The sequence below is a fragment of the Sinocyclocheilus anshuiensis genome, unplaced genomic scaffold, assembly GCF_001515605.1.
Source record: "Sinocyclocheilus anshuiensis isolate Anshui unplaced genomic scaffold, SAMN03320099.WGS_v1.1 scaffold1578, whole genome shotgun sequence".
NCBI classification, from domain to species: Eukaryota; Metazoa; Chordata; class Actinopteri; order Cypriniformes; family Cyprinidae; genus Sinocyclocheilus; species Sinocyclocheilus anshuiensis.
Window position 1 is genome coordinate 738,906 of NW_015544225.1, and position 12,389 is coordinate 751,294.

At 36.3% G+C, this 12,389-nt stretch overlaps 1 protein-coding gene across 2 annotated transcripts in view; it reads right to left on the reverse strand.

Annotated features, from left to right (window-relative positions):
• Positions 1 to 749: 749 nt before the first annotated feature.
• LOC107697298 (fibronectin type III domain-containing protein 4-like) overlaps positions 750 to 12,389 on the reverse strand; it is a 30,358-nt gene continuing 18,718 nt past the window's right edge. Inside the window, exons 5-7 of one of the 2 annotated variants that reach the window (XM_016498021.1) lie at positions 8,492 to 8,581; positions 4,566 to 4,699; positions 750 to 982 (exon numbers count right to left, since the gene is read on the reverse strand). In XM_016498021.1, coding sequence (XP_016353507.1) covers positions 941 to 982; positions 4,566 to 4,699; positions 8,492 to 8,581 — 266 coding nt within the window. In that variant the 3' untranslated portion in view covers positions 750 to 940. Of the gene's footprint in view, positions 983 to 4,259; positions 4,482 to 4,565; positions 4,700 to 8,491; positions 8,582 to 12,389 lie in introns of those variants that run through there. The other variant, XM_016498022.1, reaches the window with a different exon arrangement.

Consider the following 12,389-nt stretch of genomic DNA (forward strand, 5'->3'; position numbering starts at 1 on the left):
TTTTCTTTCCTAAAGTTTTTTTTTTTTTTTTTTGCATGTGCACCTTTCACATCTTTCAGTGTAAATGTATTTGTAAAATCCAATTTCATCCACAAAATAAACGTTTCCGGAGAATTTTTTCCGGAAAAATTTAAAAACAAGGAATCATAGTAACACAAAATGAGAAATAGTAAGGATTACTCTTCCTCTCTCCGTCAGACTGGCAACATCCCGCAGCAGAACCGTGTCTGAGGATGCAGCTGTGAGTCCAGCGATCAGTGTATATTTCTCTCCTGAATCAGACAAGATGCCTTATGGAGAAAAACGTCTTGATAAATTTATTAGAAACATGCAGGTTTTCGCTTCACAAGATGTGGATTACTTGTGGATTATTGTGATGTTTTTATCAGCTGTTTGGTCTCTCATTCTGATGGCACCCATTCACTGCAGAGGATCCATTGGTGAACAAGTGATGCAATGCTAAATGCTCCAAATCTGTTCTGATGGAGATACAAACTCATCTACATTTTATAAGGCCTCAGATTAATTTTTGGGTATACTATTCCTTTAATCTAAAGACCTGCTTCTGTACACATCCTATCAGACCAGAGAGCTGCATGCACAAACAAAACACAAGCTAATAAATTAGTAGAAACCCTGTCATATTTCAGTACCATTACAAAAATACACTTTCCTTCCTTTTCTATACAAGAGAAAAATTCCCAGATTTAGTCTGATATATTGCAGTAAGAGTTTTGGGAATTCTCCATCCATCATAAAATATAGACATCCAGTCATACGCGCAATGTACGTTATTTACAGGTCCAGTAGATAGCTTTAATATGTGTATATGGGTGGGCCGATACAGCGGTGTAGCTGATGGGTTTTTGACCGTTTGGTGATCCATACTGTCATCCTGATACTGCGTCGGAGGGCATGACTGAAGTCTACGATACTCCCATCACACCTCGATGATGTTGATCGATGGCACAGACTGGTGGAACTGCAACAGACAGGAGGACAAAAAAAACAGAAGAGTGATTCTCCTCCGAGGGGCCCGTTTCATCAGCGCCTGCAATCGTTTTTGTGGCGGTCTGGGACACGATGGCTTGCTGGATGGATAGAATGCCGCTGGATATATTTGCAGCTTGAGATTATTGTATATATGGCTGTGAGCACTAAGATGTAATGCACACGGAGACAAATGCACATAATTTTTTTCTCTGTAGCACTGCAGTATGTCGAAATTGAGGCCATTTGGGTCTTGATGCGGGAGAGGACATCATCAAAGGGTCTGATATTGATTTTATCATGCGTCTAAAAGGCCTGGTTTTTTTATGCGTTATAAGGACTAATGGTGGCACAGAGTGGAACGGGTGAAATGTGAAGCATCTGTCCTTGTTTTATTGCTCTGAATTTCCTACAGAGAAAGTGCCAAGTGAAGAGCTACAGGAATATGGGAAGGATCAAAGGCACATGGTAGTTTTCCTGAGATGGTTTATTTTAGAAGTAGGTCAGTAGCTCTGGTGTTTGATCCACAGGACTTATTATGCTGAAAAGTCTCTGATTCTAAAATTAAGCGTCATGCATAATATTTTTCACTTTCCTCTCTATCTTCATGGATGCTACAGAAAGTAGTAAATATTATGATGGCCTTAATTATTTTAATTACAGTTATAATTAGTATTAGTTAGGTGCTGTTCTATAGGGTTGGGTAAAAATATTGTTTTTCGGATTAATTGCGATCTTTAGTTGAACAATTTTGATATTCTTAAAATCCCAAAATTGGTCTGCATGCAAATGTATGTGTATTGCGCTTCATAATCTGGGCCTTTTAAAATGATTATTTTAATAATTTACAGTTGTTCATAAATTTGCAGAATATGCAAGATGTTAGTATTTTTTTCAAAATAAGAGCATTGTTAAAATTGCATGTTATTTTTAATTTAGTACTGTCCTGAATCACATAAATGTTTACGTATAATCCACAAGACAAAAAATAATAACTGAATTTCAGTTTTGAGGAGTAACTAGTTACATGTGTAACAGAATTACGTCATTTAATTTCAAAATAAATGTAACTGTAATCTGTCTGTGAAAAAAAATGTGTAATTAAATTACAGTTACTTATGAAAATGTTTACAAAGGGGGTTACATTTGAATATTTTCACACACATACAGATATGATTGATTTCTTTCCCAAATTGCATTGACTGCTTTAAAATATGAGACACCAATGTTTCAGGAGTTTAGGACACAGAATAGGACAAATGCTTATTCGATAACTATTTTATTTTCTATTTGGGTTTATGTATATGCTTTATTTTTTAAGATGAACTGTTTTGTTCCCCCCAAAGCATTGTTAAATGACAGTGTTTCCTGTCATAGCTATGTAAAGATTTGATCTCAAAAACAGTATCATAGCTTTTAAACTATATCTTGTTATGATTTAAAGCTGTTTTTAACCTCAGAATGATCTCAAAGTAAAAAGAGGTGCTAAAGTATGATTTTGTGGTGGCTGTGCTTTAAAATTATTATAATCTAAACTATTTAAAACTATTATAATCTTAATTTAAGTGATGAAGAATTTTGAAAGTCTGACAGTAATCAGTGTTGAGTCCCAGTGTAAGGTTAACCCTACCTGCTTTACATTTTTTCAAAATGATTAACAGTTGAAAGTGTTAGAAATTTAGAAAAGTAATCAAAAAGTAATCAATGTAATCAGTTACATTACTTCAATAAAGTAACTGAAATAGTTACAGTAATTATTACATTTTAAAGAGGGTAATTTGTAATCTGTAATCTATTAAATTTCCAAAGTAACCTTCCCAACACTGCTGAATTTATTGAATTTAATAAATTAAATTATTAACATCTTGCATATATTCTGCAAAGTGGTATGTAAACTTAAAAGCAGAAGTACCAAATTAGAAGGTTTCCTGTATCAGTGTGTCCTGCATCGCTTTTCACGCTTCTGAATATTCAGCACTACAGTAAAATAAATCATATTTTACCTGTTGTGAGTTTGTATTGAATCACAGTCTGTTTGAATCCAAAAAAATAAAAAATTGTACTTTCTGTGGATGTCTATCTGTGGATGTCCTTGCAGGCTGCATGCAATAAAGACTAAACTACAATCAGTGTAGTCTGATTCCCAAAATGAATGATTCTTTTGAGCTGGCTCTTTTAGTAAATTGTCCATAAAGAGATACCCTTTTGAATCAGTCTCAAACACTTCTCTGTTCAATTTACAGCATTAGCAGGGAGAGAATTTAAATGATCACTGAAACACACCCAAATGAACCAGAACCCGAAACAATTCAAGTGCTTATGAATGGGAAAATCTGTATCGAAGCCCAGTCTGACTGCTCTATATTATTTATAAGCAAAAATAATGAGTTTGGGACACTGACACACTTTCTCTTGCAAACTGTTCAGTATTACTGAGTATAGCCAAAAACACACCAAACAGTGAATTGTAGAGTTGTCTGCACAAATATAAAGCTCCATAGGCTTAGTTTATGATCTCGCAAAAGTGATACAACAGAGAGAGACCCTGAAGCCTTTCACATGAGTCAGGGAATGCAGGACTGGCCTAGTGTTGACAGACTGACGCTCTGGACATTATAGTGTTTGGTCTCATCCTTCACTGCTGGCAGGTTTCATCCGACAAATAACAAAAAGGTTTTATCAATCAGAGGTTTTATCAATTGGCAGTTCTCAATTGGCAGACAGTCTTTGTGAAAAGTGAGATGGATAGCAATCTAAATGTTTTTCTCCTTTCTGTCTTAGTCTTTCTGCAGGTGTTAAAAGTGATTGGGTTGTTTTTCCGTCCTCTTAGCTCTAAATGCTTACGCTATGCTTTTCATTAAGAGCTAATGGAAAGTATCGTGTCTGCATTCACAGGGAAATAGATCTCTCAATTTCAACTCAATCTGAGGTTTAAGGGGAATTGTGGGGGGAAAGTATAAATACATATCTGTTTTGCACTGCAATTTACAAAACTGTTGATATCTGATCTGATGTGGTGACAGATTTTAGTTGAAAGTTACAGCTTATTCATTTACATCTAATACTGCATTTTTCTAAGGGTGCTTTCTTTCACAATAAAGAAAAATCGTTTTTACACTAAGATGTTGTTCAAATATGACTCTAGATGAAGACTTGAAATAGTTAATTCAAAAATGAAATGTATCTTTCTTTTGAGACTATTGTTCTTTGCAAGAAAAGCTCCTTTTTTCCACACAATGCAAGTGAATGGTGACCAAGGTACAGGTAAGGCAAGATTTTTATTGAATAAAGACTTTACATTCAGTCTGCTCCTCACAAAATGATCACATCGCTTCAGAAGACTTCATAGTCAGATGGACTACTTTCATGATGCTTTTATGAGAGTTTTTAGTCCTTTTTGGAGCTTGACAGCCTTTGGTCTCCATTCAATTTCATTGTAGAGAAAGAGATGATTTGAAGGGATTCTGCTAATCTTCTTCTTCTGTGCTCCACTGAAGAAAGTAAGTCGTACAGGTTTAGAGTAAATATTAGAAAAGACAGTTTGATGTTGAGAAAAAGGTTCACAGATGTCCCACCTTGCTCCGCAGCAGACCTCCGCTGTGATGCTCCGGTGTGCTTCTCTCTGAGGATGGTTTTACCTTCTCTTTGCTGTTGCTGGAATCGTTGTCCTTTATTATGTCATACTGCCGGCAAAACAAGGCAATTACAGCTGCAGAAACAGAGAAGACATGGTGACATGGAGTCGTTGTAACTCTACAAAGCTCTGTAGAGACAGACTGATAGGTAGAGTCGCTGAAGCATCCAACCCTAAGACAATTACTGAATAAACACAACTGTGCCTGGTTTGCCTCAATCTCACCTCTGTCTCTTACTGTAAATCGGCCAATTTTCTTAAAGCTATCAATGAAAAATGATACATTAATGCCATTAACCTTTTCCTTAACATTTTGAGATTGGATAGCTTGATTATGAAAACATACAATAACTTTAATTATTCAAATATCATCTCCAGTGGAAAAAACAAAGAGTTACAAAAATCTATTTCAAATAAATGCTGTTTTAACCTTTCTATTCATCAAAGAACCCTGAATTAAAATGCGTCATGGTTTCCACAATAATATTACGAAGCACTAACTATTGATAATAATAAGAAATGTTTCTTGAGCAACAAATCAGCATATTAGAATGATTATAGTGCTGTCAAACGATTACTCGCATCCAAAATAAAAGTTTTTTTTTACATAATATACAGCGGGTAAAATAAGTATTGAACACGTCACCATTTTTCTCAGTAAATATATTTAGTATTGAACACATGAAGAAAGGGGGGTGGCAAAAAGGCATGGAAAGCCAAGACACCAGCAGAAATCTATCAGTAATTAGAAAGCAATCCTGCACCTTGTCAGTGGAAATTAATATTAGCTGGTTTAGTCCCAGATGATGGCTTATAAAAAGGTGTCTCTTGACCAAGAAACATTTCATGATGGGTAAAAGCAAAGAGCTCTCTCAAGACCTTCGCAAACTTATCGTTGCAAAACATACTGATGGCATTGGTTACAGAAGGATTTCTATATTTCTGAATGTTTCAGTGAGCACTGTTAGGGCCATAATCCGGAAGTGGAAAGAACATCATTAAAAAACGGATAGTTCCAGTTCTTGATTCTGATTGGTTGAGCCAAGTTCGAAGCTGTTGTAAATTACCCTTACTACGTATATGGAGTAACCATTTTATAAAAGCAATAAGCCCCGTGAAGCCCCTTCTTGAGGCTTATTGCTTTATTTCACCATAAACCGGCCATGACCACGTGCTCCTCGCAAGATTTCTGACAGAGCAGTGAAAAAAATTATCAGAAGAGTTTTCTAAGAGCCAAGGCCCACTTGTGGAGATCTTTAGAAAGACCTGGAATTAGCAGGTACAATTGTTTCAAAGAAAACAATAAGTAATGCACTCAACTGCCATGGCCTGTATACACGCTCACCACACAAGACTCCATTGCTGAAGAAAAAGCATGTTAATGCTCGTTTAAAGTTTGCTGCACCACATTTAGACAAGCCTGTGAAATACTGGGAGAATATTGTCTGGTCAGATGAGACAAAAATTGTACTCTTTGGATGCCATAATACACACCATGTTTGGAGGTCAAATGGCACTGCACATCACCCCAAAACATCATGGTGTGGCACTGGCAAAATTCATATAATTGAAGGAAGGATGAATGGAAAAATGTACCGAGACATTCTTGCTAAAAATATGCTGCCATCTACCAGGATGATGAAGATGAAATGAGGGTTGACATTCCAGCGAGACAATGATCCCAAACACACAGCCAAGGAAACTCTCATTTGGTTTCAGAGAAAGAAAGTAAAGCTGCTAGAATGGCCCAGCCAATCACCTGACTTGAATCCAATAGAAAATCTATGGAAAGAACTACAGGTCAGAGTTCATAGAAGAGGCCCACAGAACCTTCAAGATCTGAAGACTGTTTGTGTGGAAGAATGGGCCAAAATCACACCTGAGCAATGCATGCGACTAGTTTCTCCATACAGGAGGCTTCTTGAAGCTGTCATTACCAACAAAAGGCTTTTGTATGAAGTATTGAATTAATTTCAGTAGTTCAATATTTTTTCCCAGTGTCATTCCATTTTATTACACAGAACTTAATTTCTGAACTTATTTGTTTTGTTTTCTTACTGAAGACTGGAATAATGATGCTGAAAATTCAGATTATTTATTGTTATATTATTATTTAATAATTGATTGAATAGATTACTAAATAAATGCAGCCTTTGTGACCATAAGAGATTAACATTTGACTCACAGACTAACACAAATAACATTTTAAGTATATTAGGGGTGTAATGGTACACAAACATGATGCTTTGGTATGTACCTCTGTTTTGACACCATGGTTTGGTATGGTTTCGGTATAGCAGGGAAAAAACTAGACATAAAATAGCTTTTTTTTTTATTAAACAGAGGTTTAATGAACAAATTGCTCGTTCTTTACGTAAATTAATTTGTAATTAAAATTTTCTTAGAGATAAAAATCTACCTCAGCTTATGCTTTAAACTATAGGGAGTCATTTTACATTACTATAAGGCTACAAATAACAACAGAGCCCAAACTTAAATTCAATTACTACTTATTTTAAAATATAATAATCAACACTCAAATAAAAAAAAAAACTGTATACAAACATGTAAATTGCACATTTAAGAGATTTTAAATTAATTTCTAAATTATAAAATTTCTATTTGTTGTTGAAATATAATCATTTACACAGTGGCTGTCATTACAGATTTATTTAAACATACATTACATTAAATGACATTAAATAATTAAGACATCACTTACAGGTAAAGTAAAATATAATGAAGTATATAGTCTAATATTTTGCGAAATGCTCTTCTCTGCACTTCATTTCTCTCGCAAACTAATGAGCTGCAGACACTGATGACATGCTTGAGATAAAATGAAATTCTATGTGAGGTTTTGTTTACAAGCTGTTTTATTGGCGTCTTTGCACAGTTGAAACACTGATTGAGCGATTAAATGAGGGGTGAGATGTTCATTCATGTTTATTTCGTGTTAAAATTAGAAGTAATGAGGAAGGGATGATCACGCTCACGCGTGCTCTGCACTGCTGTTTGAACTGAGGCACCTATCCAGTGATCTGTCACGTCACAAAGAAAAAAATGGACATTATTTGAAAGATGAGATTTTGTTTCTTATCAAAAGTAACAATAAGTTTCCAATTAAGTTACACTCATGCAGTGGTTAAACCAACACTGTATTTGTTCGGTACACATGCATATGTACCAATTTTTTTTGTGTACCGTTACACCCCTACTTGATATGATATTTATACTGGTTCTATTAAATCGTTTTTAGCATTTCGGTGTGTAAATGTAGGGTGACGGTGTCACTTTTAAATCAGGGAGGGGGGATGCCCCTGCTCTTTATGTTGGGTACGTTCAGCATCCTCTCGATTGAGAGGGGCAGACAGAATTCCTTTCAGTAGTCAAAGCCCAGAGGTGCGAAGACATTCCTTGTTTGCTGGAGTGGCAGTTGCAATTGAGCACATTAATTATTTTGTGACAGTGAGGCAGACTTGCTCAGTGCCTTACGTAAGCAGATAAGTACTTCTCTTTCCCATGCCCTTCTCAATATTCAGCCAGTACATTTCAGTTTTATCAGTTTAATGTATATTATGGTTTTTCAAGGCTTTTAGAGCTGGCATGTATAGTGGAATTTTAAGCACCACTTAATTCAAGTGATGCTGAAATGATTCAGGTGAAAAATTAATAACCATTAGCAGATCCGCTCTCTCTTTCTCAAACTCATTTGCTTTTCATCTCTCTCAGAGGTTAATAATTCATGAGGTAATGTCTGCAAGCATAGTTTTTCTCAGTAGGCATAAACAGTCAGAACCGAATTCCAGGACTTGGATGTTATTAATAGAGTTGACACATTTCTTTGAGCTGACATCAGTGTCTCACCTGCCCACATAAGAAGCACCACCACAATGATGATCATCTCTCCTGTCTGCAGGTGTCGAGCTTTATCCAGGCCTTGGACAGTCGGGTCATCTGTTAGAAGAGACAGAGGGTCATCTATGATTGATTGTACTTAGACCTGAACGGTTATTTGTAGCTGATTCAGTCATCACTGAGCCAACTCTGAAATTAAAAGTGCACAATTGTCATTCTTGCGGTCATGAATCAGAAATTGTGATGATAAATTTTCTATGCACTACTGTTCAAAAGTTTGGAGTATTTTGTGGAACCTTTTTTTGTTTGAGGATACTTTAATTAATAGAAAGCATTTAATTAAAAGAACAGAATTTATTTGAAATAGAAATCTTTCATAACACAATAAATGTCTTTACTGTTACTTTTGATCAATTGAATGCGTCCTCGCAGAATTAAAGTATTAATAATAATAAAAAAAAGTCTTACTGACCCCCAATTTTTTAATGGTAATTTAAATAAATAAATATACATAAATAAATGTAAAATCAAATAATAATAATAATAATAATAATAACATAGTCCCGGTGTGTGTGTGTGTGTCATAATCCAGACCCAATAACATTTGAACAAAGAAAAGAACAATTTTATGTTCATAAACACATTTTTTTCAGGGACATTAATTGTAGACCGGGATAGCAGAAGTTTTTTAACATTAAAATACTACACTTAAATTAGATACCATTAAAAATGTCATGCTTTTAACCTTTTTAAAACTACACTATATAACTTTTTTTTTGTAATTAACAAAATGAAAATATTGAGTGAGTACATTATAAATGCATCTTCCAAACTGTGTTATTGCTTTACCTTTAATTACTATGGTGAGGCTTTAATAACTATTTATACTTCGGGATGATTTCACTGGAAACTTCATACTTCCGTCAGTTGTCTGTGCATGTTTAATCATATCCATAAATAAAGATACAAGCCATTTGACTCATCTGAACAGAACAGCGAAGCAGAAACTTAACTTGTGTAATGACCAAAACATTGTTCCTCTGCTATTTTTATGCTTCAACTACTAGAGGGCCAAAAGTTACGTAGTGTAAAAATGAAGAGGGAAAAAAGTATGCAGAGTGCTGCCAGCCGCTTATGTGATTAATTTTACTTTTGTTAAGCCCTAAGGATGTATCCCAAAGCTGGTCAATTTCCCAGCATCCCAATCACTACCACCATCCAACCACTGCCTGATCCACCCTGCCATCTGTCTTCATTATTAATCCAGTGTTAAAGTGATTGAATTCAGGCCCATTTCCTTCTCCAAATATCTTTTAACCTGTGTGGAGTTGGTCCAGAGCACCACTCTTCCCAATTGCTGTTCCTTTCTGGATAAAAGCAGCGCTGCCACTGAGACACCTGCTGTCATAAATTCAAAAAGAATGGTTGGGGGGGATATTACACCCAGCCAATTACTGGATATCACATGCATTGTCATGATTTCCAATAGCAGTCTCACAGTATTGAGATGAACCCTCGCTCCCATTCACATTCTCCGCCTCTGAACACTCAGGATAGAAGACAGGCCAAACGTTCCTCTCATCAGCCCCATGAATATTTATAACGATAAGTGTGGAGGTTTTTCACTCATGTGTGAAAAATGAATGCTGCCTGTGCTCCACAAGCAGGTTCAAATTACCCTTGCCACATCTCTCAACAGAGATAAGTGCCTCATGTGGGATGCAGTGCTGTTTATTTAACTGGTTAGGTTCCAAAAGCCCAACAGGGAAGCTCTTTAGAGCCCTTTAAAAAAAGAGCTGCTATATGCCAGACAACACAATGCTTTCTCACGTCTTCTTTGGTGTAAGGATCCAAAGCAAGACATCTGATCATTAGTTCCACAAGCCTAAAATCAGTTCAAAGACACTGTTGCACATGTACTGTGACATTCTCATGAAGAGCATGAAGAGAATCACAGCAGCTGCACAAATTTTGCCATCATTTACTGACTCATGTTGTTCCAAACCTACACTCCTAAAAAAAAAGGTCCTTTATTGACATTGATGGTTCCATGAAGAACCTTTAACATCCTTGGAACTTTTCCTTAGCACAAAATGTACTTTATAGTTGAAAGGGAGTCTTCAAATTGTTATTTACTAAGATAAAAATGGTTGTTCTAAGAACTGTTCAATGAAAGGTTATTTGGGGGACCCAAAATGGTTCTTCTGTTGCTCCTTTTGGAACCTTATTTTTAAAGGGATTGTTCACCCAAAAATGAAAGTTCTGTGATCGTTTACTCACCCTCAAGTTGCTCCTGTATGAGTTTTGTTCTTCTGTTGAACGTTATATATTTTGTGTTTTAAGAAGATATTTTGAAGAATTTTAGTAACAGTTGACGGTAGCCATTGACTTCCACAGCATTTTTTTTTCAAACTATGGAAGTCGACAGCTGCCGTCAACTGTTTGTTACCAGCATCCTTCAAAATATCTTCTTTTGTGCTCAACAGAAGAATGAAACTCATACAGATTTGGAACAACTTAAAGGGATACAGTTGTTCACCCAAAAATGAAATTCAGTCATTAATTACTCACCCTCATGTTATTCCAAACGTTAAGACCTTCGTTCAAAAATAAAAACAAAAATAACGACTTTATTCAACAATTTCTTCTATTCCATGTCAGTTTTCGACATGCGTGAATGCACAGCGGAGACTGTCACCTAGGAGAAGAAATTGCTGAATAAAGTTGTTACTTTTGTTTTCTTTGCACACAAAAAGTATTCTCGTAGCTTTATAAAATTAAGGTAGAACCACTGATGTCACATGGACTATTTTAACAATGTCCTTACTACCTTTCTGGGCCTAGAATATTTCAGTTGTGTTGCTGTCTATGCAGGGTCAGAAAGCTCTTGTATTTCATCAAAAATATCCTAATTTGTGTTCTGAAGATGAACGAAGGTCTTACGGTTTTGAAACGACACGAGGGTGAGTAATTAATGACAGAATTTTAATTTTTGGGCAAACTTGTCTATATCACTTTATTTCTTCTGTGGATTACAAAAGAAGATATTTTTTCCCATACAGTGAAAGACAATGTTTTGGACTCCAATGACTTCCACTGTATGAACAAAATGTACAGAGATGTTTTTCAAAGCATCTTCTTTTGCATAGATGATGACAGAATTTAATTTTTTGGGTGAACTATCCCTTTAAGTGCAGGCAAAGCGGATCTGTATGGATCGTCACAGAGACAGCATTGTGCTTGCTGCAAGTTGTTTATTGTCTTTCTAGTCATAAATGTGATAGGTCTTTCCTCATCAGGATGCACAGCTTTGTTTGTTAGACCTGCAGGGTCTGGTCTTTGATATTGACTCAGCTTCTACAGACGCGGTTCTTTGAAGTATCACAGTAATTGAGTCCATTGGGAATCATCTTCTGCTCAGTCTGACAGCACATGAGAAGCACTGCCCAAAAATACCTCTGAGATGCGAGTGAAACTGTCTAGAGTCACAAAACAAGACACATTACTCAATGACTTGGCACACTTTTCCTATCTCTCTCTCTATTATCTTTATGAAGACGACTTCTTTCCTTTTTGGATTGGTTTGGATGCTGGTCAGATTCCTCGGGCGATTATGACAAGCTGACTTTGAGAGTTGAAAAACGTCTCGGTTACTTGTGTAACCCTCGTTCCCTGAAGGAGGGAACGGAGACGTTACGTCAGTCGTGACTTATGGACTGGCCCAGGGCAGTGCTAAATATGGAAGCCCCTGCGGTAGACTCAACCCGCCTGGGGTGAGATGACTACGCAGCAGAGATGGCAGCGAACGACTGCCAGGGAAAGACACGGGCTTACCGTGAGGGGAGCCGTACCGTGGAAGAATACACATGTGGGATCACCCGAAGGGGGAATCACTACACACGGGCAC